This window comes from Zootoca vivipara, chromosome 12 (genome assembly GCF_965207765.1).
Source record: "Zootoca vivipara chromosome 12, rZooViv2.hap1.1, whole genome shotgun sequence".
NCBI classification, from domain to species: Eukaryota; Metazoa; Chordata; class Lepidosauria; order Squamata; family Lacertidae; genus Zootoca; species Zootoca vivipara.
In genome coordinates, this window is record NC_142595.1 from 38,841,307 (window position 1) to 38,866,516 (window position 25,210).

The window sequence follows — 25,210 nt, forward strand, 5'->3', positions numbered from 1 at the left end:
GTAGAGGCAACGCCACATGGCAGCACCTCTACCAATGAAACGCAGCGCCCTGTTGGCGGGAAGAAACCCTGACGGCCGCATCCTGCACTCACCCAGCTGCGTCTCTGGCCGGCGCGCGGAGCTCGGCAGGCGGGCCACGGAAATGGCCCGCGACACTCGGAGGCGGCCCGGCCGCGAGCAGCTCCTGTCGTGCCTCAGCAGCACCTCTTTTTCCCGGGTTGCTTATCCAGCGGCCTCCGGCACAGCGCAGCCCCGCTGTGAGGTGCGGGGGCCACCGTGAAACTCCTGCCACCCGGCACACCAGGTAAGAGTTTTCCTTCTTTTCTTTTTTTTAAGAGTGGGGGGGCGCGCGGTCAAGGGATCCCTGTACCAGGGCGCCCGAGGACCTTAAGACGGCCCTGCACACACATATGAATGATTTCATTTAGACAAAATACATAAAGTATAACAAACATAGAATTTCAAACACATAAATCATGCAGTTAGTTGGAGGTTTTCTCTATTATATAAATTATATATGTCCACTCTCATTCGTTCTTCACTTCTGTATTCATATTAAAAAGCTGAGGCAAATTATACTCTTGTTTATTCTCCTACAGCAGTGAAATGAATTGTTCTGCTCTGTCTCAAAGCATCAGTTGCTTTTATTACTTGTAATTGGAGTTACTGTTCCAAATAACTAAATTGGGGTTTCTTGCTTTTACCTGAATAACAAAGTGCTTTTTAGTAGCTTTGAAAAATTGCAAGGTTAAAGTTGCAGAGAAAAGAGTGGCACTGTGTGCACAGGGCTAGTGAAGACTTAAGAGGAGATAGTAGCTCTTTGCCCACGTTGCCTTTAACTCAAGAGCAAGTTCTAGCACAGCAGGTTCTGTGGGAATAAACTTGGAGACTTCCCTCTAAAATTCTTTTTCCTCAGGTTGTGCAATTCAAGCAGCAATCACGTCTGGAGGAGAAACGGAAAAAAGCCTTGGACCTGCAGCTAGACTTCATAGTGGGCCAGACAGAGAAATACTCGGACCTACTGACCCAGAGCCTCAATGAGACCTTTCCAGTACCCAGCAAGACCGGTGGCTCCCATGCGGGCTCTACTGCCTCTAGCCCACCACCCCCCAGTCACCTCACTGAGGTTGAAGGTCAGAAACTTAAAAGTCTCAACCCTTTTCTCTGAAACTGCCCAGCCCCAGCCCATCCAGGGCTAGCTCAACACGGGTACCCCTATATGGCTTACATCCTGTGAATGTAATTGCAGGGGGGGAACTTCCGTGCCCTTCCCTACTCCTGCCCAACCAAACATGGTAGAATTGTAATGTGTGCTTCTTTTGAGGAGAGACTGTGTAAGCCCCAAGGAGTTGTGTCTGACCACTCCCCTCTTCCTTCTCTGGCAGATGGGGATTTTCAACCCCATGAGGAGTCGGATGATGAGGAGACTATCGAAGTAGAAGAGCAGCAGGAAGGGAATGATTCAGAGACTCAGCAACGGGAGATTGAGTTGCTAAAGCAGGAGAGTGAACTGCCCCTGGAAGAGCTGCTGCAGTCACTGCCACCCCAAATTTTGGAGAACTCCTTCAGTGTGCCCCCTTGTGCCTCTAGTTCTGAAAATGAAGAGGAGGAGGGTGACAGTGAAGAGGAAGAGGAGCAGGAGGAAAAACAGACTTCCAAGAAGTTAAAGGTGTGCTGCTGGTTTATGGGCAAGTCTTGAGTTCAGATGTGTAGGGAACTTTACTTAGAACATGCAGCTACAGAATTCTGACCATCATGCAGTCACACTTTGATGGGCATCACTAGCAGGTAGGAAAGGGACACAGAGTCAGGCAAGGGATCAGGCTGGGCCTGGACAGACAAGGGCCTAGCTGTAGAAAGCAGGAAAGATTAAGCTAGTTGAGGATACTTGTTGCCAAATTTCTGTCCTGCTTTCTGTGACATGCACACGCACTGCTAAAGGTTTGAAAGCCCTTTCTCATATTTGGCAGGAGAAGCCAAAGCCCGTTACTCAGAGGAATAAAAAACCCTGGAAGCCCGATGAAGAGGATGAGGAGTTCACTGCCAATGAGGAGGAAGGTGAGCCTGTTATTTTGGGTCTGCGGTTGACTGAGCACGTTGGAAACTTGAGGCAGGGACCAGTGCTGGAATTCTTTTAACACAGGGCATCCTTCCTCTTGTAGCTGAAGATGAAGAGGAAACAATAGATGCAGAAGAAAAGCTGGAAGGAGATGTGGATCATAGCCAGGAGCTGAATGAGCTGGCCAAGGAAGGTTCGGAGACAGATGGTGGCTGGGGTGGCAAATGGGGGTCAGGATTTTCATTCTCTGGGCCCTGAACACTATTCGCTTTATTACTAAATTGTGTTTCCGAATGTCTGCTAGGTCTGTGAACCATCGTTCCCAGAATTTCTGCTCTTAAAGGGACGTAGGGCCAGGGTAAGCACCTGCCCCAACTCAGTATTGTATTTCTTGGAGTACTCCCTACCCCCAAGTGTTTCCAGTTGCCCTGGAACCTGTAATCTGACTTAGTAGACCAACCTTACTTGTTGGTGAACTGAGTTGGGCCTATATTGGTTGCACTACGCCTATTTCCATTTCTTTCCACAACCATGGGAAGATAAAGCAGTATTGTCAACGTAAGTCTAAAAGGGGCTGATTTGAACTGATGGGCAAGGTTTGGTGAGCTCGGAAAGGATAAGTCATTGAACCCAAAACCTAGGCTGGGGTTTCCAAGATGGAGCCCCCTGTTCTAATTTGTAACTGGGTTACAGAACCAGAGGGCCACTTCAACACCAACAGGATGTGATCAGAGATCCGAGAAGAGAACTATCTATCTTAGTGTTTGGGCATAATCTTGTGCTTTCTTTCCCTGTGGCAGGTGAGCTGCCCATGGATGAGTTGCTGCAGAAATACGCTGGCGCCTATACCTCAGACTTTGAAATGGAGGAGTCAGACACTTCATCCGAGGCCTCGGAGCCCAGCACTTCTGAGTATGAGGAAGAGTCAGAGGAAGAAGACAGCAGTAGCCAGTCAGGTATAAAGAAAGGGAATGGGTCTTGTAACTTTGGAAAGTAATTGAATCTTGTATGTAATTACAGTGGTACCTTGGTTCTCAAACTTAATCCGTTCCAGAAGTCTGTTCCAAAACCAAGGTGCGCTTTCCCATAGAAAGTAACGCAAAATGGATTAATCCGTTCCAGACTTTTAAAAACAACCTCTAAAACAGCAATTTAACATGAATTTTACTATCTTACGAGACCATTGATCCATATGAAAGCAGTAAACAATGTATTGTACTATAAAATAAATAAGACAGTATTGTAGATGATAAAAATTAAAATATTTTTTTTCTTACCTGCACTGATGATAGTCATTGTTTGGATGGGGGGCTTTTATCCATTTCCGCAGTCACACAGTCAGTAGCTGAACTGGGATCCACACAGTCACAGAAACAAATTAACTGAAAAAACCTCAAAACAAAAAACGCAAAATAAATAGCAAAAACAAAAGCACCAAATATAAGCTCCAAATATCACCTCAGAACACTGCAATCGGAAAGGGAAGGCTTGAATTACAATGGGGGGATGCAAATTAGCAGCGCAACAGGAAACATAGGGGGACTCAAAATGGAGCATGTTCGGCTTCCAGAAAAAAGTTTGAAAACCGAAACACTTACTTGTGGTTTTGTAGCATTCAGGTTCTAAGTTCGTGAACTAAGCTGTTCGAAAACCGAGGTAATATTATCTCCTCTTTGTAGCTGAAGGTATTCTTAGCAGGTTTCCTCAAGTATTTGCCTCAGTCTTGGGATCAGATTTTGTTTTTGAAGAAATGTTTGTCCCAAAACAACTTAACATGCTGCATTTGTCTTGATGGAATTTGTGGCACATAACAAATGATTTCTTGTATAGAGCAATGTAGTTTGTAAGGCACTGATTTGAAGATGATAGCAATAAGTTGCCCAGCTGCTTTTTGTCCTGACATTGCTAATTCTTTCAGATTCCACAGAAGAGGTGGGGAGTGAGCAGGATGAAAGTGAAGAGCAGGATGCCATGGAAGGTGCGGAGGAAGAAGCTTCTGTGAGCCAGGAGGAGGACTTTGGTGTTGAGTATCTCCTGAAGCAGGATGAGGATCGTGGTGGTGAGGGAGACAATGACTCGACTCCAGCCCCAGGGCCCAAGAAGGAGATCACAGACATAGCAGCTGCAGCGGAGAGCCTGCAACCCAAAGGTTATACCTTGGATACTACGCAGGTGAGTCAGAGGGAATCTGCAGGGGGTTGCAGTGGAATAAAGCAGGCAAATTATATTGCCCTTCTCCCATGTAGGTTAAGACGCCTATTCCCTATCTGTTGCGTGGGACACTGCGAGAATACCAACACATTGGTCTGGACTGGTTGGTCACCATGTATGAGAAGAAACTCAATGGTATTCTGGCGGATGAGATGGGGCTTGGCAAAACAATCCAGACGATCTCGCTGCTGGCGCATCTGGCCTGCGAAAAGGGTGGGTCAGGGACTTTGAGAAGAGAATGGAGGGTGAGAATGGGCTTCTTGCTAGAAGCAGTAGATGGCATCTTAAACCTTCTAAGATGTGGAGTAACAAAATTCATGCTCTCAGTGCTTTTAGTGGTCACTGTTCCCTTTGGCAACCTGGCTTTAACAGCTCCATTCTGGGGACAAATGGGCTATGGAGAGCAAGCTCTGGAGGGGAGAGAGCTGGATTTGCTCAGGGGAGGGCATGTGGCTGAGGAGTGAGGCACAGAGGCAGCCTTGGTCTCCAGAGTCATTGAAGCTTCTCTGCTGTGCTTGTGTGCTCTTGTAGGCAGCTGGGGCCCCCACCTGATTATCGTTCCCACCAGCGTGATACTGAACTGGGAGATGGAGATCAAGCGCTGGTGCCCCAGTTTCAAGATCCTCACCTACTACGGGGCACAGAAGGAGCGTAAGCTAAAACGGCAGGTGAGGGAACTCTAGCTTTGCAGCTGGGACCTAAGATGGGTTTTGTGTCTCACAATGTAAATGGTTTTAAATCTCCAGTTAAGCATAAAAGGTGTCTTTGTGGTTGAAAAAAATGTAATGTTGGGTATCATTTTCCTCCAGGAAACATTCTGACTTCTATGGGTCCTTTGATAAAATATTTAAAAGATTTCCCTCCCCCACCATCTGGTTCTAAGTAAATCGAAAAGGGTGGTTAGTCTACAAAGTGAGAAACTAGACTATTACCATTATTTTGGGTAGCATGTATGGTGCTAAATTAGGTTTGGTGGTCACACTGTGCTAATGAGAGATCTGTTTTAAGGAAACTGAGATGATGCTTGTAGGTAATTGTAATGCAGTCTCTGATCCATATGTAGCTTGCAATAGAAGACATATAGCTAGCATAATTTCCCAAAAGCACAGAAAGAAAGTATTGAAATAGTATGTGTCATATGAGTCCAGGGGATAGAGATTACCTCATGTTGTTAAACGACGCACAAGTTGTACTCCGGAATTGATTTGTGTTTGTATGTAACCATATTTATGTGTGTCTATTCATTTTGGGGGGAAACCAGTTGGTGAAACATGGGCAAATCATGCTATAGTATTTTTGTGCTGGCACACAAGGAATATGAAGCCCACCTCTATAGCTCAGTTGGTAGAACAGGAGACTCCTAACCTTAGGGTCATGGATTCAAGCCCCCTGTTGGACAAAAGATTCCTGCACTGCAAGGGGTTGGACTAGATGACCCTTGTGGTCCCTTCCAATTGTACTTTTCTATGGTTCTCTGAATAAGACATGTTGGTGGCTGAATTCTTTGGTACTTCAGGAAACATAAGGTAGGGAAACCTTAAGTAGAGATATTAAAGAGTTTTAGTTAGTTTTAGTCTCCAAATTACTTGATAATAGTCTGGAATGTATTTAAGGCTGAAATAAGGGGTTCTTAGATCAGTATTGTTCTTAAATAAGTAGTGCAGGACCCTCTATAGACTCTTTGCTTAAATCATTTTTGTTTATCCAAGCCAATTCAGACATGTAGAATGTTTCATGTGTTTTATCTCTTTTGAATGTTTTTAAAAATCTGTTTCTAACTGCTTTCTATCAATATTTTTAATGTGTTTTTTATCTTTGTGAAATGCTTAGAAGTTTTTTTTTGCAATCAAGTGGTATATAAATTTTGTTAAATAAATATCAAAATAAGAAACTCAGGGCTGGAAGTTCCCTGCCGCAGGTCTACAGCTATTGAGCTTGGTGCCTCTTGCGTTATTGGTCACAATTGTAAGCCTTCCCTGTTTGTACTCAGGGTTGGACCAAGCCCAATGCCTTTCATATCTGCATCACCTCATACAAGCTGGTACTGCAGGACCACCAGGCCTTTCGACGCAAGAATTGGAAGTATCTGATCTTGGATGAGGCTCAGAACATTAAGAACTTCAAGTCTCAGCGTTGGCAGTCTCTGCTAAACTTCAACAGGTGAGGGTTGTGTGTGGTGGTGGGCTTGAGATCGGGGCGCAGGGTGGGGGAAAGCCTCCCTCTCAGAGGTTCTCACTGTCCTGTCCTATTCCTGTTCCAGTCAGAGACGGCTTCTGCTGACCGGAACTCCTCTCCAGAACAGCCTGATGGAGTTGTGGTCCCTCATGCACTTCCTGATGCCCCATGTCTTCCAGTCCCACCGCGAGTTTAAGGAGTGGTTTTCCAACCCACTGACGGGCATGATTGAGGGCAGTCAGGAGTACAATGAGAACCTGGTGAAGAGGCTACACAAGGTGAGCAGGGTGGGGGTGAGGGTACAGAGAGCAGCTGGCGTGGTTGGAAGGCAAATGGGAATTGATTCTCTCCACCTCCCCAGGTGCTGCGGCCCTTCTTGCTGCGGAGAGTGAAAGTGGATGTAGAGAAGCAAATGCCAAAGAAATACGAACATGTCATCAAGTGTCGGCTTTCCAAGCGCCAGCGTTATCTCTACGATGATTTCATGGCCCAGGCTACGTAAGTACAGAAAGCTAGTTGAGGGCAGGGAGGGAGGGGGTGCTGCACTAGGGATTGCTTGGCTCTCAGAGGGCTGGGGGGCAGCAGCTCTGGAGGATGAGCCCAGTGTTTTATTCTTTGGCTTTGGTTACTCAATGCTGGACAAGCCATCCTTTATTATGCCATTCCTCTTTAACATCAGCAGCTGTTATTCTGATGCTTGGCACCTCTGAATCTGGCTCACCCTGTGCCTGGTTTCTCTTTTAGCACCAAGGAGACATTGGCAACGGGACACTTCATGAGCGTCATCAACATCCTGATGCAGCTCCGCAAGGTCTGCAACCACCCCAACCTCTTTGACCCACGGCCAATCCACTCGCCATTTATCACAGAAGGCATCTGCTTCAACACAGCTTCCCTCATCCTCCATGCCCTTGATAACGACCCTTTCAAGGCAAGTTTGTTCTCTCTTTGCTGCTTTAGTAGAAGAGGGAGATGCTCCAGGTTGGGCGAGAGATCATTTGTCTTTGGGGCAAGAAGGGGTATGTGTATGTGTAACCAGACCCTATTGGGATGGTGCTTATTTCCTGCATATGGGCCTTGCTTTTTACAGCATGCAGACTTGGGCATTTTCGATCTGATCAACTTGGAGGGCCGTGTGTCCCGTTATGAGACAGACACATTCCTGCCCAAGTGGAAGGTGACAAGGAAACTGATTGAGGAGATTGCTGAGTCCCCAGACCCTCCTCCCAGACCCAAGCCTGTCAAGATGAAAGTTAACAGGTACCTGTGATTCTTCTCATTCTCAATAGTGGGCAGCTTCCAGAAGTGGTTTGATGATGATGATGATGATGATGATGATGATGATGATGATGATATTTATTTATATGCCACCCATCTGGCTGGGTTGCTCCAGTCACTCTGGGCTGCTTCCAATAAATTATAAAACTACAGCAAAACATCAAACATTAAAACTGCCTTTGTTTTTTGCTGTCCAAAGTCTGCACACCCCATAACGTTGCTGCTAGTATTAGAAAAGCACCATTAAGCGTTTTATCCTGGCCTTGGATTTGTCGATGCTGGAGAATGCAGGAAGCCTTCTAGCATGGAGAAGAGGCTGACATCAGGTTTTGCCTCTTCTCAGCTGCACGGCAGAATACGGACTAATTGCAAAGCCCTCACCTTAGTGACTTCCCAGGATCCTGACTCGGAATATTCCCTTAGCTAAGGCAGAGAAAGTAAAGTAGTTGTGCTTGAGATTCGCCTAATAGGGGTTCCGTTGTAGAGAACACAGATTTTGTGAGAAGAGGATTTCCAGTGTGTTAGTTCTAAATCGGACTCTCTACCCACAGGATGCTTCAGCCAGTGCCCAAGCCGGAGAACCGAACTGTGGTGCTGGTGAACAGCCCTCGTCCCACAACTCCTCTGCAAAAGCCCATCGCCCCTGTCCTTCCAGAGACACTGACGCCTGCTCTGGCCCCCATCCAACACCCGGGCCCAGTCTTGTCAGGACCAGTGCAGCCCCCCACACTCCCTGTTGCGGTCTCTCTCCCCATGCCCATCCCTTTGCCCTCCTCACCAGTGACCATGTCAATACCAGTGCCTCCTTCCATCAGACCACAGACCCAGACTCTAGTGCCTACACTGAGCCAGAACAACACAGCTGCTGCTCTGCTGCAAGGCCAGGCCTCTACTCCGCAGGGTAAGATTCAGAGATCCCAAAGCAGTGGTAACGGGGAGGGGGGAAAGGGGGCTGGGAGCTAATTCACTTTCTCAATTGAGCCCTGGCATCTCAAGTTCTTCTCTACAGTGATGTACTAAGACGTTTTACTGCCTGAAATGTATCTACCTCTCTGGCATACAAGTATTCTGTATTGGGGTGTCAAATCTCACTCACTCTAAAAACAAAAGGTTTTTTTTAAAGCTAGTAGCACGTGAATTGCAGGGGGGAATGTGCCCATTTTGTGTGTTGGAACAATTTCAATCCTGTATCTGAATGCGAGAGAAGAGGGTATTGCTTGGAAGGATTAGTAAAGGCAGAGATAGGGTGAGAAAAGTTTTCTTTTACGTCACTGGGAACAAAGCAATGTCTTCTTTTCTTTTCTTTTTCTTTTTAAATGAGACCAGGGCTAGAGCAGGAGACACTACAAATCTGTAATCTTTTCCTCTTTCTCCACAGTCCTACCTGTGGCGATCACTGCAGCTCAGCTGGTCCCAAATGCTCCCCGACCCCTCCTCCAGCCATCTCCTATTCCTCCCATCACCACAGCATCTTTCTCACTGAAACCTGGTGCACTGCCAGCCCCTGTGGGGCAGCAGCAGCCCATGAACACCTTAGCCACCACGTCCTTGGGGCAGCAGCAGCCAATCAACACCCAGCCCATCAGCACCTTGGGTGTCCCTCCCATGGGGCAGCCACCTTTGCCCATCAGCACCTTGGGTGTGTCCTCTGTGGGGCAGCCGCCACCGCCCATCAGCACCTTGGGTGTTTCCCCCATTGGACAGCAGCTGCCACCCACCAACACTTTGAGTCCAGCTGCTACAGCCCAGCAGTCAACCAGCACCATGGGCACAGGCACCATAGGAGGCGTGATGAAGCCCATGAACATCCATTCTGCTGTGTCCGCCTTGCCAGGCTACAACTTCGCAACTGCTGGAGGCCTTCAGCAAAGGCTTCTGCTGTCCCCGGATATGCAGGCACGGTTGCCCTGTAAGTATGGAGAGACCGCTGGGAAGGAGGCAGCACGGTATGATCATCTCCCAAGCCTAACCTGTATCTTCTTTCACTGCAGCGGGCGAAGTGGTAAGCATCGGGCAGCTTGCCTCACTGGCCAACCGGCCGCTGCAGAGTGCTCCAGGGAGCAAACCCCTCACCTTCCAAATCCAAGGCAACAAGCTTACCTTGACGGGTACACAGGTCCGGCAGGTCACTATGCCTCAGCCAGCCCGACAGCTGCCAAGTAGGTAAACCCCCCAGCTCCCCACCATCCCAACCTCACTTTTCTCCTCTGTGTCCTGTCAGAGCCTGATGGGCAGCTCTGCACAGTGTGTCGGTTGCTAGACTACTGTGCTACTGGAGATAGTTGGTAGGGCGGGCGGGCTCCAGTATCACTTCATTGAGCCTTCCATAATGATTGTCTTTGGGGGAGGGTTCTGCTCTCTTGACTGGCTTGTTTTCCATGTGCCGGGGTCTCCATGGGAGAGCTTTCCACTTGCCCTCTGACGCGGCTTGCTTCTGCAGCAGATAATCTGTTCCACTCCCATTGCCTGAGTCCTCCTTTGAAACGGCGCTGAAAAATTTTCCTCATAGATCTGGATGCAAAATAAAAACCTTGCAATATGAATATGCAGAGAAGTAGTAATACCAGAATTGGTAGGAAATGGGTACAGTGGAAGAAATATTTTTTATCAGAGCAGTCCCTCTAAGCTCCTGATGCCTCTTTGTGGGGCATCCGGTGACCCGAGGGATACAGGAAACTCCAGAGCCTTTCCTGACATAGAGGTCCACTGTTTCTATGGTGGGATCTCTGCAGGAGGGCTTACACATGCACTGGGAAGTTTGACCACCATCTGCAGGCAAGGCAGGTAGCTGAGTAGTTAATGGTCTCTCCCTCCTGTCCCATCTAGGGAATGTAGTTCACCTGGTGTCGGCCGGGGGGCAGCACCACATCATCAGCCAGCCAGCACAGGTTGCTTTGATCCAGGCCATGGCTCAGCAGGCTGGGCAGGCCCCAGTTGGGGTGCAGGCTGTGCCAGGCCACCAGCCTCCCACCATCCTGCCTGTCCCAGTTACCAGCACAGCTGCAGCAGCTGTGGCTTCCACAGCAACTATCAGCGTCCCCATTGCTGCCACCCAAGGTCAGTCAGTATCTGGATTCCTGGGGGTTGCCCTCCCGCTCTTGGAAGGCAATGTGGTTTTGTGGGTTGAGGGCCTGGGTGACTTTGCCTTTGGGTCAGTAAACCTTCCTTCTGTGTCCCCAACAGCATATTGTTCTCATCCTCCCTCGTATGGCATCTGTTGCTCCACCCTGGCCGCCTTCCACTTCCCTTTCCTTCTGCCCTGCTCCCTACATTGGTCCAACCCTCCATCACCCAAGCATTCTCTGAATTGCCATGTCCTTGTCCTATATTGAGGCTTCTCCTTCAGCACCGGCATAAAATAAATGTCTGGTAGGAATAATTAGAAATGGCACAGCTCTGTTTGAGAGCCGCAGTGTAGCCTCTCTCTTTGCTGTTGCCCCCACAGTGCCCTCATCAGCAGTGAACAGCTCCGGTGTGGTGAAGATTGTTGTGCGTCAGGCTCCTCGAGATGGCCTGTTGACCCCTTCCCCTGGCCCGCAGCAGCCATCTCTGCGCCCTGCTACAGCAACAACTGCTGCCACACTGCCTGGTCTCCCAGCGGCCCTCATGGCCCAACGAGCCCCGCTCCCCATGACTCCTGTGCCGCCTGTCAGGTTGCCCGCTCAGCCACTGGTGCCAGTTAGGGTGCCCACACCAGCTCCCCTGCAGGGCCTTGTGAGACCCATGCTGCGAATGGTACAGGCGCCAAGCCCCAGCCTGGAGCAACAGCTGGGTAAGCATGTTTCCCAGCACCTTGTGTAGCGATTCGTGCATCTTAGACAACTGTGGGGTTGGGAAGAGTTCCTCACCATCTTGGGAGTCAGCATCAGCTCTGGAAATGGTGGAAATGATAATGTGAAATGCCAAAGCACCATCTTCTAGTAGAGTTTAGTTTCTTCTCTTTTCCCCAGCAGCCCTTCTGATTCCCCTTCTGTCCCCCCCTTTTTTCAGTTGCAGCTGCCACACCCCCGATAGCGACTTCGTTTGCGGTCACTCCAGCGGCCACCGTCACTGTTGCCGCCAACACCTCCCCAGCTATGACTTCCCAGATGGCCTCGAGCGCAGTGCCCAAGGAGGAGCCAGAGATGTTAACACTGCGTTCCACCACCCCAACACCGCCCCCGCCCCCTTCTGTCCTGGCCCCACGGCCAAGGCGGCAGCCGCCTCCCCCACCTCGCTCACCCTTCTATCTGGTGAGTTTCTGCCGGAGGCCTTGGGGGGGGATCGAGGAGTGGGGTGGCCTAGAGGCTGTTATTGCCCTGGCCTCTGTTCTCTCTGACTGGCTCCGTTCTCTCTGGCCTGCAGGAATCACTTGAAGAGAAGCGGAAGAAGCAGAAGGAAGAGCGCCTCGACCGGCTCTTCCGCCTCAACGAGCAACACTGCAACCTTGTGCCAATTTACGGCACTGAGGTGCTACACTTTTGCACTCTTTTCCCCCCTGCTCCCCCTCTCTGGAGGGAGGAAGAGGAGGAAGAGGAGCCAGCAGCAGCACCAGCCCAGGAAGTAGAGCCCAAGGGCTGCAGAGGGGCTAGCTATGCACACTGTTATGCAGCACAAGTGCAAAGGGACCCCCATCGCCTCGAGACTCACTGGCAGCGGGCAGACACCTTGGCCCAGGCTATCTTGAAGCCGCAGCAGCGAATTGAGGAACTGACAGACATTATAGAGAGGTAGCATCTTTTTGTGGGGAGGTAAACCTTTTATGGGGGGTGGCAGCAAAACAGAGAGAGGGGGGGTATGAAGATGTAAAAAAATGTAAAAGAGATTTTTCTGTACGCAACCACTGCTGCAAGAATGTTGATTGCAATGAACTGGAATGGGGAGAGGGTTCCAACAAAACTAGATTGGCAGAATAAATTACTAGAATACGCCGAAATGGCACAAATGACAAACAGGCTGAGAGGCAATACAAAGCAGAGCTTTATTCAAAAACAGGACACGTTCAAGAAACATTTAGAAAAATACAATAGTGGGGTGGCATCTATGGCAGCATTGGAATGATTTCCGTGTAAAATAACAACAACTAACGAGAATGGGTACGAAAAGGTATAAGAAACTATGAGATAACATAAAAAGAACAAAGTAATAATTCTAAGTGCAACTGATAGCAGAAATGGTAACTACACTGTGTGGTGACAGGAAGTCTTATGTATCTTAGTAAGAAGCTATGGTGAAATGGACTGTATAAGATTGAACAGATTTTTATTTGTATACTGGGCATACAGTGATACCTCTACTTACGAATTTAATGCGTTCCGAACGTACATTTGTAAGTCAAAAAAAATTGTAAGCCGAATCCCATAGGAATGCATTGGGAGAAAAAATTCGTAAGTCAAAGCAACCCTATCTAAATCGCATCCAAGATGGCGGACGGAGCTCCGTTCGTAAGTAGAAAAATTCGTAAGTAGAGGTACCATTGTACTTGGATATACCATATATAAGAATGTTTTGTTATTAAATCTTAATTTCAATAAAGCATATAAAACTTTTTTAAAAAAAGTTCTTGGGAGCTGCAGCTTGAAGGCTACGAGAGAACCCAAGAGTCCTGCTCCCTGCTCTCCAGAGGTGCCATGGTATCCCCCTTGTTGTCCTCAGCCATCCTTTCTCTCTCTGCAGGTTCATCTTTGTTATGCCTCCTGTGGAGGCTCCTGCTATCACCATGCATACCTCTCACCCGCCCCCATCACTCCTGCTCCAGCAGGCTGTCTTCAAAGAGACCCTGAGACAGGAGCTCTCGCCCCGTGCAAGCGGCCTGCACCGTATCATCTGCAACATGCGGACTCAGTTCCCAGACCTCCGCCTCATCCAATATGACTGTGGTACGTGTAGCTGGGTAGGGCCTGCATGCTGCTAGTTGGGAGCCAGGGCAATGTGGAGTGCTCTGCATTAAAGCTGGTAGGGTGAACTGTGTCCAGTTATCCTGCTGGGCACTCTTTGCCCTTTGCTCAGTTTTTCTTTCTGGCCCTTTCCCCCCTTCCAGGGAAACTGCAGACTCTGGATGTTCTGCTGCGGCAGCTCAAGACTGGTGCCCACCGGGTCCTCATCTTCACTCAGATGACTCGCATGTTGGACGTGCTGGAGCAGTTTCTCAATTATCATGGACATATCTACCTGCGGCTGGATGGTAGCACCCGTGTGGAGCAGCGGCAGGTAGGCAGTAACAGCCTGTGGCCACTTACAAAGTGCTCAGAGAACTCCTGAGGTCCTGGCTGCTTTGAGAAATGGGTCTGTCAAATCCAAAAAAATCAAAACATTAAACTCCAGGAGAATGCTAGTCTGCATTTGGGGCAAATGAAAGGAAGCTCATTCATGGCCTTTTGCCATCTGATAGAGAACAAAGGGGATGCTCAGTGTGTTTTGTGTGTGTCTTTTTGTTTTTTATTATTTTAGTCTGTAAGCTGCCTTAATGATTATTATGGTATATCAAAAGGTGGATAAAAGAAATTGCTGTGGCGGGGGATTGTACAAAGATTGCAAAGGTTCAAACCTGAAATTGCCAGATTTGGGTACTACTGTCTACATTATGCCCCAGAATTATGTCATTATTGGCAAGGAGCAATGGGATGGCAGGAGGAAGTGCTTGGGCAAATATGGATTACAGAGAGAGCAGGGACAGGGTGGCATGAGAAAAGAAAGTCATGCACATCAAGGAATCTCCATATTCTTTATGTAGAGTCTTTTTGAGTAATTCGAGAGATAGAAGCTGGCTTTTATGATTGCAGAATTAAGGGAATTATTGTATACTGGTCTGGCTTCCTTACAGTTCTGGCTATTTACACTTTCCAAAGCTCAAAAATAAAACCAGGAGTTTGGGTTTTGGATTTTTTCCCTCTTTGGCTCCAGATTTTTCTCTAATCCTGGCAGGCACTGATGGAGCGCTTCAATGCAGACAAGCGCATCTTCTGTTTCATCTTGTCAACGCGCAGTGGTGGTGTGGGAGTGAACCTGACAGGTGCTGACACTGTGGTGTTCTATGACAGTGACTGGAACCCCACCATGGATGCCCAGGCCCAAGATCGCTGCCACCGTATCGGGCAGACACGTGATGTTCACATCTACAGGTTAGCTGGGCTCCTTGTGCCGCTGGCATAGAAAGCTGCCTCCGAGGATTTGGGCAGGCTGCTTGGACTTGTGAAACCGACCACCTGTCTCCTTGATCCTTGCCCATCCTGGCTTATAAAAACGAGTGGGAAGAGCTGGGCTATGGGCTCTGCGGGGTGGTAAATGCTTCCCTCTGTGAGGGAGCTTTCCCAGACCCCACTGAAAGAGGCAGTTCATCTTTGGACCCAGCCAATATGGCCAACCATTGCCCAGTCTCAAATCTTCCATTCTTGGGCAAGGTGATTGAGCGGGTGGTTGCTAACAACTCAAAGCATGCCTGGAGGATGTGGGCCGTTTGGATCCCTTCCAATTGGGATTCAAGCCTCATCATGAAGGGAGCCCTGTTTAGGGAAGTTTTTGAGGACTGATGTTTTTATTATGTTTTTAGATACGTTGTAAGCAGCCCAGAGTGGCTAGGGAAACCCAGCCAGATGTGTGGGGTATAAATAATAAAATTATTATAATATTATTATTGTGCCCAGTCAGTCAATATTATCTTCATTGACTAGCTGTGGTTCTTCAGGGTTTCCCAGAGATATTTCCCAGCCTTACCCTGAGACAGCAGGGACCAAACCTTGGACCTTTTTGCATATGAAACGTGTGTTTTAGGAAGTGATAGACTTCCATACTACTTTTAGAAGACACCTGAAGGCAGCCCTGTATAGGGAATTTCTGGATATTTGTTTTATTATGCTTTTATATTTGTTGGAAGCTGCCCAGAGTGGCTAGGGCAACCCGGTCGGATGGGCAGGGTACAATTGTTGTTTATTTAGCCATTGCAGAGACTGCAGGACAGACTTCCTGAAAGAGACTTGTAATAGGGTGGCATAGTAACATATCAACTTGGGAAATTATAATATCATCGTGCATTTATTTTAGTAATGCAACTTATTGTTTGTTTGTTTTTTGATTTTTACAAATGCTTTCTTTTGGAAATTCCACAGTAATAAGACAAATAGTTAAAATAATACAAAAATAAAAATAAACATTGCTATAACATTTCATTAATTACATTCCATTTATAATTGACCCCCCCTAATGACAAATAATTACAATTACAACAAATAAAGGCTTGACATATCTTGCTTTGCATGTCATGCATCTGTCTCATATATTGGTTTCACCTTTTAAGTTGCATTACTGAAATAAATGCACTTTTCAATGATATTCTAGTTTTCCGAGTTTCACCTGTAGAAGCTGTACACACTAGCAGTAACTTGAATGTTGACTCTCTGGTGCTCTGTACAGGTTGATCAGTGAAAGGACAGTGGAGGAAAATATCCTGAAGAAGGCCAATCAGAAGAGGATGCTTGGAGATATGGCTATTGAGGGTGGCAACTTCACAACAGCCTATTTCAAACAGGTGACCACACAGATCTGTCAAGACCTGCCTGCAGAAATCTGCTTTGTATAGCCTTTCAGACAGTTGGCTTTGCAGTGCCACTGTTTTGATGCTGAGCCTCATGAAGAGTTCCTTAACACTTGTATTATCCCGAGACATCCTTGGGAGTAGCCGTGTTGGTCTGCTGCAAGAACGGCAAAACAAGAAGCTCATGGCATTTTACAGACAAATTAGTTTGTTGCAACTGGTTTCTGACGTGTATGCAGAGAATGAGGAGCTCACTTCTGTAAGGTCTGTTTGTAATGTGTTTCTTTCTGTGCTCCTCAGCAAACAATACGTGAGCTGTTTGACATGCCCCTAGATGAGCCAGCCAAGAAAGAAGGGGAGGCCTCAGCTATAGCACAGGAGGATGAAGAGGACCCCATGGCCACCAAGCAGACACAGATTCTGGAGCAGGTAAGCTTTCAGCTTTCATATTGAAGATAAAAGTGGTGGCCCTCCAACAAAGAGAGTCCTAATTTATATCTGTGTGGCTATCTCTGACTCACAGGCACTGTGCAAGGCAGAAGACCCTGAAGACATCCGGGCAGCTACCCAGGCCAAAGCAGAGCAAGTGGCTGAGCTGGCAGAGTTCAATGAGAACATTCCTTTGGACACAGAAGATAGGCCTAGCAGGGAAGAAGAGGAGGAGATGTCTAAGGCTGAGCAGGAGATTGCCTCACTGGTGGAACAGGTACACAGTCTCTTGGTGCCCCTTAGAAAGTGCCAGTGCTTATCTGCTTTTAGCCTAAATTAGATAGGGATGGAATAGTGGTTCTGTTCCTTCATGGTGTGTGCATGTTTGAGGCTTCCTTAATCAGACTGTCTACTAGTGCTGTCTACTCTGATTGGCAGCAATTCTCCAAGATCTCAAGCAGAGATTTTTTATTTTTTTAAACTGGAGATAATGGAATTTGAGTCATGAAGAACACATACTCTACCATTGAACTATAGGCCCTCCTTTTCCAAAATCATTTTAGAAGCTTCAGTTCCTATTCCATCTCCCTCCCACCCCTCCGCTGCAGCCACCCTGATAACCTGGCTCTCCACGTTTCCCCCTATTCTGACTGACTTGGCCTGCAGTTTCCCTCAGATACCCCTCTGAACTTCCTTTTCCCTTTGCAGCTCACCCCTATTGAACGTTACGCCATGAACTTCCTGGAGGCATCTCTAGAGGACATCAGTCGGGAGGAGCTGAAGCAGGCAGAGGTAAATTCCCTACCCCTGACTTGAAGCACCCCCTGCATAGTATCTTGTTGGGCAAGCACAGCTGGAGGGATGCTCTGTGACCGATTGGTTGCATCTGCCAATTTGAAGTTGGTCAGGTCCTCAGTTGGATGGCAACTTTTTAGAGACAAATGCACAGCAATCTTTCATGGTCATGACACCAAGGCTCAGAAACTTGTAGGAGGAGCTTCTGTGGATTGTTATTAGAAGTTATGGTGTTGTGTACTCAGTCTTATAAGGGAAGAAGATGGCTCAGGCCTCTTGGAGTCTTACTCTCTCTAGTGCCACTGAATGGACCAAGCCTGGTTGGCATCACTTGTTAAATCAGTAGTAGTTCCCCTTTAGCTGTTTATTAAGCTCCCTTCTCTGTTGTCCTTAGGAACAAGTAGAAGCTGCCCGCAAAGATATTGACCAGGCAAAGGATGAGGTAGTCTTCAAGCTGCCAGAGGATGAGGATGAGAGCTATCTTGTTGAGGAAGGCACCAGCAAGAAGAGTAAGAAGTCCAAGGGTTCAAGCCGCACAGCCTCAGAGAGGACAGGCACCCGCATGAGTGAAAGGCTGCGTAGCACCCGCCTCCTGCTGCGGGATGGGGAGAGTGGAGATGGGGAATCCCCCCAGACAAGACTACCCAATCTCCGGCATTCCCACACGGTGACGGATGAGGAAGACAATAGCCTGCCCCAAGTAGCTCAACACACGCGAGGGGCTGCTGTGCGGAGGGAGTTGGTGCGGGAGGAGAAGCCTGTCCAGGCTGCCCTGCACTCCCGCAGAACTTTGGCCCGCCGAGAGGAGCCCTGGACTAAGGCCCCAGTGACTGGAGAGAAGGTGCCGAAAACAACTCCCCACAGGACTGAGGTTTCTGCTTCTGGTGACAGGGTTTTGAGAAATAATCCCCACAGGACAGAGACCTTGTCTGCTGCGGAGACGTTGCTACCAGTTACTCCACAGAAGGCAGATTCAGGGGCTGCAGGTGACAGGATGCTAAAAGGCACCTCTCCGAGGACAGAAACCCAGCCTGCTGGTGATAAGTTGCCACAAAGTGGCCCCCAGAGAATAGAAACTGGCTTGGATAAGGAGGTGAGGCCAGACTTGCAGAAGCATGAGAAACCCTGTGAGTTAGATAAACTCCCATCCAACCCTCCTAGGTTAGAAGTACCAATAAATGAGGCACAACTCCTCCAGCTTCCTTCTCAGGCACTTGATGGAGAGGTGGCCAGCTTAAAAACAGTTTTAAAAGAGCAGGAAGAGAAAGCAAGTGCCCAGCTCAATCCATCAGCCCCTGAACCCCATGTTCCCATGAATGTCCCAAATGTGGAAGTACCAGTGTTCCAGGCACAAGATGTGCTAGTGGCTGAGGAGAAGTTGTTGAGTACACAGTCACCACCTGGCACTCAGAAGGTTGTCCTTGAGGTTCCAGCAACTAAAGAGAAGGCACCAAGCACAGTGAGTCTCCTTGCCACTGTGGAGCTACCTAATGAGAAACAACCCGAGGCTGTTTGTGAGGTAGACTTACCATTGAGGGAGCAAAAGGAGAGCCTGCCAAGGTCAGAGGAAGAAGCAGACATGAGCACTTCTTGCAGTACTGCGGTACAAGAGTCACTGAACTCTGTATTTGAGGCACGCAGGCCTGAGGTTGTTGAAGGGGCAGCACCCTCTGATGGTCCTGATGGAACAGCATCTAAGACACTCACCTCTAGAAGCTCAGAGGCCACCCCCATGGAGTCCGTAGTTAGTGCATCATCCAGGTTGGAGAGTGAGACCCCCAAGATTGAGGTGCCTGTGGTTCCTTCCGTGGACCACACCATGCCAGCTGCTAGCTCCCTTGTTCAACTGGAAGCTCTGCCTTGTGTCAAGGAGCCAAATGGTTTGGAGCAGGCTCCCAGAGCAGAAGACTTGCCATGTCCCACTTCAAGCATCCTAGATGAGCCAGAGTCTAAGATCGCACCTGGAGAGACTGTATTGCCAACACCAGAGGTCTCAAGCAGTGAAAGCAAGAGCCCCAAGGAGTCACACAAGCAGGATCAAGGGGTTGTTGGGAAGAAGCTTCATGGGGAGGAGCACCAAAACAAAGAGGCTGAAATTCAGGCCACCTGCCTGCCAGCTGTCTCCTCACAGGCAAGTCCATCAGATAGTGCTGTCTGCTCAGAAGCGCCATCTGCAGATGAGAGTCTGTCGTTGATTAAAACCCCTCGCCGTCGAACCAGTGCGGACGTGCAGATCCGGCAGAGCTGTCAGGACCAAGATGGCCCTGCTGCAAAAGTTTTGCGCAAGCTGCCAGGGCGGCTGGTCACAGTGGTGGAGGAGAAAAAACTGATTCGGCGTCGCCGTAATCGTGTGCGCAAGTTGGATACTGCCAACAGCACCGTGGTGAGTCCCAGCAACAGCTCAGATCAGAGCGTGTTGGAGCCAGAGCCCTCCTCCCCTTCTGGCAAAGAGCTGCCACTGCTGCGAGACTTGCCTGCCCGTCGGAGAATTGAGCTGGAGAGCCGGGCAGCAGCTAAGGAGAGAGATGGCGGCCTAAGAGGAGAGGCACACACTAGCCCTTCTGCTGAGCCTTTGAAACGCAAGCGAGGGCGTCCCCCCAAGAACAAGTCCTCTGAGCAGCAGAGTCCAGGGCTGCTGCAGCCCCTCCCGGAGCTTGGCCAGGAGACCACCCCCCAGAGTCGGATCCCAGAGAAGAAGGTGCCCGAGACCCAGCCCCAGAGCAAGACCTCTGAGAAGAAGGTGCCTGAGACCCAGCCCCAAAGCAAGACCTCCGAGAAGAAGGTGCCCGAGACCCAGCCCCAAAGCAAGACCTCTGAGAAGAAGGTGCCCGAGACCCAGCCCCAAAGCAAGACCTCCGAGAAGAAGGTGCCTGAGACCCAGCCCCAAAGCAAGACCTCCGAGAAGAAGGTGCCCGAGACCCAGCCCCAAAGCAAGACCTCCGAGAAGAAGGTGCCCGAGACCCAGCCCCAAAGCAAGACCTCCGAGAAGAAGGTGCCCAAGACCCAGCCCCAAAGCAAGACCTCCGAGAAGAAGGTGCCCAAGACCCAGTTCAAAAGTAAGGTGCTAGACAAGAAGGTGCCCCAAACGACTTCACCCAAGACCAAGTCTCCCAAGGGTAAAACGGAGAGTAGTGAGAACAACTCTCCTGTCGAAAAGCGACGCCGTGGCCGCCCCCCCAAGATACGGGAGGCCCCCATTGTGTCTCCAAAGCCTTCTCATTCTGAAGTTCTGCCAGCCTCCTCTGCAAAGCCTCTGGTCACAGAGCTACTCCCTAAGGTGCAGGAGCAGCGGGACAAGTCCCCTAAGCCCACCCCTGTGGCAGAAGCAATACCTAAGATTCATGAATCGCTGGACTTGCATCCCAATCCCAAAACAACGTCTATCTCAAAAGTGTCCCCCAAGGCGCGGAACCGAATGCCTGTGCATCCCAAACCCACCTCAATTTCTAAACCAGCTCCTAAGGCACGAGAACTGTTGGCCGCTCCCCCCAAGCCTGTTTCCAAATTCTCCACAGAAGCGTGTGAGCCCCTTCCTACTCCCCCTAGAGCTGTCTCTTCAGCAGAAGCCTCCCCAGAGATTCAAGCACTGCCTTCTCTGCCCCGACCGCCACAAACACCGCCACAAGCTGCCCTCGGTTCCACAACTTCCGAGTCTCCGCCCAAGCGGAAGAGGGGTCGGCCCCCAAAGAACCCACCTTCCCCTCGTGTGGAGGCCGCGCCAACTCCCACCTCACCATCTGACCACGAGATCTCCACCGAGAAGAAGGAGACCCCGGCTCCCCCTGTCCGCAAGCGGCGACGGAGGAGGAGAAAGGATGAACTGGGCCCGTCGTTGCCAGGCATCAGTCAGAGCTCCTCAGAGGGCGAGGACTCCCGGCCACTCACCAGGCTGGCTCTGCTCAAACGCGAGGAAAAGCCAGAGTCTTGTGGCGAGGGCTTAGCGCAGCCCTCCCCAAAGCAGGCGCTCCCTGAGGGCGCTTCGTCTGCAGAGAGCAGCACTTGGGAGCAGCCTCCTGGGGACACCCCCGCCCGCTCCACCCGCCTCCGGCCCGGCAGCCTCCTCCCACCACTGGAGCGTGAGACTCAGCGACGGAAACGCCGCTGCTTCCTGAAGGGCAGCCGGGTGAGCAACAGCGGCCAGTCACCCCCTCCCCAGGCCACCTCGGAGCAAGAGGGTGGGGAGTCCGGGTCCTCCTCGGAGTCAAGCAGCAACAAGTGCTCCCAACAGCCCAAGCGCCAGTGCTATGAGTCGGGTGGTGGGCGGGGCAGGGGGCGGGGGCGGGGTTGGTGCACTGGGAGCCCAGCTGACCGGATTCTCCGTAGCGCAGCCAAGCCCAGTGAAGGCACCCGGCCGGCTTCCTCCCCCATCCCCACCAGGAAAACGGGCCCTGCTTCCGTGCCCACCTCAGCGGGGGGAGGCTCTGGGGTGCTATCTCCCTCCTGCACTCCTTCTCCAGCCGCCCCGGTTACCTCTTCACTAAGTAACAGAGGCCGCAAGCCCAAGACGTGACCGCAGCGCGAGAAGTTCTGCCGTCACTTCTCTCTCTGTGTGGGGGGGGGGTCAATGGCCAGCTCTTCCTCGCACATACTGTAAGCAGTTTTAGCCCCCTGCCCCGACCCACCCATTGCTCTCGATCCTCCTGTTATCATGGAGGGCAGCCGATGGGGCTCACCTGTCCCCACACAGCTCCCTGCATTCCAGACTTGACTGTTAAGAGTACTACTTGAAAGAGTAGGAGGAGGAGGGCAGCAGGTGTGGCTGCTCCCTCCCGGATGCTTTGTCTCAGAGCAGGGCGAGGGACACTCCTGCAGAAGTTGGCTAGCTCTGGATGTGTAGCTCAGCTGCTCCCTCGCAGGGGAAGTGACGGAGCCAACACTGTTCCCAATTAATTCTGCTACTTGCTGATCATGGAGTGAGGGAGGGCAGCTCCATAGAGGTGTGGCCCCCTGAGTTGACGCTTCAGGGCTCCCGCTGCTACTGAATGGCCCCCGCAAAGTTCAGTACCACTTTGGGATGCCTCCGTTCAGCCTTCCGTTAGGCGCTTGCATCCTTTTTAAAATAAAAATCAAATTTTGGGGCTCTGCATCCTTGCCCTCTGCCCCTTCCCCTTAAGAAACCCGCAGGGGATGCCCTCCTGATTTATAACACAATTAGCTCTTACTTTTTTAATGGCTCTGGGTTGGTTTTTAAATGACAGTGACCAAATGCTGGGTCCCCTTCTCTGGCTTTCCCTTTTGATTGTCGCCCTGTTTATTCCGTTCACAGCTTAGGGCCCTCTTGAGGCACAAGGAGGTGGCAGAGTTGACTCCTTGAAAAGGGGAAGGTTGTGCCCTCATGTTTTGCATTGCCACCAGGAGAGATGGTCTTATTTTTAATGATGTATATTGCAGCCTCACTGCTCCGAGGACTCTCTGGGCTTCTGAGTTGGATCAAATCCCTCTTCCCTTCCCCGCCTCTCTGTGTACAGCTCTCATTGTAAAATAGGTTCTTTTGAACATAATCTATGCAAAGGTTATTTTGTATAGGGGAGCACAACGTTCCCTCCCCTCCCCCACCGCAGTGGGATTGAGGGGTGGCAGTAGTTCTCTGGTTTGGGGGAAGGGGGTGCAGTTGGGGTGGAGGGGGAGGTGTTCCCATGGAGCTGTCTTTCCTACTGAAGCATGTTCAGAACTTGTACAGAAGACCGATGTAATCTTTCTTCAGAATAATGCTATGAATAAAGTGTTAAAAAAAGAAAAACCAACAGCACACCAAATGGGTCTGTAGAGTCTTTTTTTATATATAAAGAAGACACTTCATGCTTCCTTTTCTGATTCTTTCAGTCTTCTTGGAGCAGGGATGGGGTACCTGTGGACCTCCCAATCTCGGCCTACAGTTTCCATCATACCTGACTCTTGAGCACCCTGACTAGGGCTGATAGGAGCTGGAGTCCAGGAACTTCTGGTGCCCCACCAGTGCCATAGAACAGAGCTTTCCAAACTCTGTGTCGCAACACATTAGTGTGTCGGCTGCAGTGTGCGGATGTGTCGTCTGAATGCTTCTGGGGCTGGAAAGGGGTTAGTTTAACCTCCGGTTTGCTAATAAAACTGAATTAATGTGTCGCGAAATAATGCATGTCTAAAAAGTGTGTGTCACCAACATGAAAAGTTTGGAAAGCTCTTCCTTAGAAGATCCAATGATTGGTTCATGCACAATATTAGACCATTGCATGGTGTTGCATGAGCAAGCCTCAGGCTCTCACAGCCCCTCCCTCTGCCCACACTCTTATATTCAAAAAGATAACTTCTCATTTAGTATAAAACCAGCTTGTGTGCCATGACTGGCTTTTGAGAGGACGGGATTATCTTTTACCTCAGGGATGGGGGACCTGTGGTCTTTCTGAGATTATGGCCTCTGTCAGGTGTGACTCTTGGCCATGCTTGCAGAGGCTGACAGGAGCCAGGGGCAAGCAACACATACAGCAAATATAATTAATAGTAACAGCATTAGGAGGGCTACATCCCTGCTTTTATACACTGAGGCTCAGGACTCTTTTTTTCCAGGGTGGGAAAAATCACACTGAGCAGGTTGGCTGCTAAAAGCAGCACAGTTCCTCTAGATGGCCTCTTTCTGCTCCTCTGTGAGAGCACTCTTCAGTCTTCCTCCACTGTCAAGTGATGACAAGGTGGGGCACACCATTTTCTAAAATCCATATATGCAGTAGTTCAATGACTCACAGGGGCAGGTATGGTAAAGTTAAAGGACCCCTGGACGGTTAGGTCCAGTCAAGGACGACTGGGGTGTGCACATCTCACTTCAAGCCAAGGGAGCTGGTGTTTGTCCACATGCAGCTTTCCGGGTCAGGTGGCCAGCATGACTAAACCTCTGGCACAATGGAACACCGTGACGTAAACCAGAGTGCACGGAAATGCTGTTTTCCTTCCTGCTGCATGGGTACTTATTTACTTGCACTGGTGTGCTTTCAAAATGCTAGGTTGGCAGAAGCTGGGACAGAGCAACGGGAGCTCACCCTGTTGGGCAGATTCAAACTGCCAACCTTCTGCTCGACAAGCCCAAGAGGCTCAGTGGTTTAGACCACAGCACCACCCGCGTCCCTCACAGGGCACACCCCCTTGAACAGGGCATCCATCCTAAATTATTTTGTACTCTGGGTGAGGCATCCTCTTTGGTGCAAGAACATTCGTACCAAAAGGAATTGATCAACAGTGTTGATAGGGGCGAGGAAACTTAGGCATAGGGACCAAATGGAGTCCTCCAAGCCACTTACCAAGCCTGTGGGACAGTCCTTGGACTGTACCCCTCATTGACTCTGCTTTGCACCCCCTAAGTCTTTTTGACTGGCTGGAGTGTGTCCTCTGACTCTTAATGTCTCTTGACTAGGGGAGAGAAGTTGCTTCTTCTTGGTTTTATACCTTTCAGGGGGCGGGGATTAATATGGAGGCCTGTACTACCTCCACATGTTGGTGGAGAAGGGCTAGTTCCTTGCTATTGCAATATCTAGGTTTTTTATCTGATAATCTGGAAAGCACCATGATCAAGAATAGATTAACAAGGAACCAAATATGGGCCCAGGCAAGTCTAAACAAGGACACGCCTCAGCTGAGGCATGGGACAATTGCACAAAAGTTCCCACTGCTAGGTAATGCCACGAACAACCGGGGGGGGGGGGGACCAGTTTGGTCACATTCTTGTAGCCAGTCAGGAATGACACCTTCCGAAGCCTACAGTAACCAAGAGTAAACAATGAGTCAGT

General features: G+C 49.7%; 1 protein-coding gene across 5 annotated transcripts in view; it reads left to right on the forward strand.

The window, feature by feature from the left end:
* Positions 1-23,212, forward strand: part of SRCAP (Snf2 related CREBBP activator protein) — a 32,371-nt gene extending 9,159 nt beyond the window's left edge. For 4 of the 5 annotated variants that reach the window (XM_088655376.1, XM_088655374.1, XM_088655377.1 and 1 more), the window contains exons 7-34: positions 917-1,133; positions 1,386-1,669; positions 1,971-2,058; positions 2,163-2,252; positions 2,860-3,015; positions 3,978-4,231; positions 4,306-4,483; positions 4,802-4,938; positions 6,261-6,430; positions 6,531-6,723; positions 6,807-6,943; positions 7,190-7,376; positions 7,536-7,705; positions 8,275-8,624; positions 9,102-9,632; positions 9,715-9,882; positions 10,550-10,780; positions 11,169-11,495; positions 11,714-11,955; positions 12,068-12,432; positions 13,379-13,581; positions 13,743-13,912; positions 14,627-14,823; positions 16,112-16,226; positions 16,533-16,661; positions 16,756-16,938; positions 17,370-17,453; positions 17,851-23,212. In XM_088655376.1, the coding sequence (XP_088511502.1) occupies positions 917-1,133; positions 1,386-1,669; positions 1,971-2,058; positions 2,163-2,252; positions 2,860-3,015; positions 3,978-4,231; positions 4,306-4,483; positions 4,802-4,938; positions 6,261-6,430; positions 6,531-6,723; positions 6,807-6,943; positions 7,190-7,376; positions 7,536-7,705; positions 8,275-8,624; positions 9,102-9,632; positions 9,715-9,882; positions 10,550-10,780; positions 11,169-11,495; positions 11,714-11,955; positions 12,068-12,432; positions 13,379-13,581; positions 13,743-13,912; positions 14,627-14,823; positions 16,112-16,226; positions 16,533-16,661; positions 16,756-16,938; positions 17,370-17,453; positions 17,851-21,966 (9,672 nt within the window). In that variant the 3' untranslated portion in view covers positions 21,967-23,212. The remainder of the gene's footprint in view (positions 1-916; positions 1,134-1,385; positions 1,670-1,970; positions 2,059-2,162; positions 2,253-2,859; positions 3,016-3,977; positions 4,232-4,305; positions 4,484-4,801; positions 4,939-6,260; positions 6,431-6,530; positions 6,724-6,806; positions 6,944-7,189; positions 7,377-7,535; positions 7,706-8,274; positions 8,625-9,101; positions 9,633-9,714; positions 9,883-10,549; positions 10,781-11,168; positions 11,496-11,713; positions 11,956-12,067; positions 12,433-13,378; positions 13,582-13,742; positions 13,913-14,626; positions 14,824-16,111; positions 16,227-16,532; positions 16,662-16,755; positions 16,939-17,369; positions 17,454-17,850) is intronic. The other variant, XM_035135224.3, reaches the window with a different exon arrangement.
* The last annotated feature ends 1,998 nt before the right edge of the window (positions 23,213-25,210 follow it).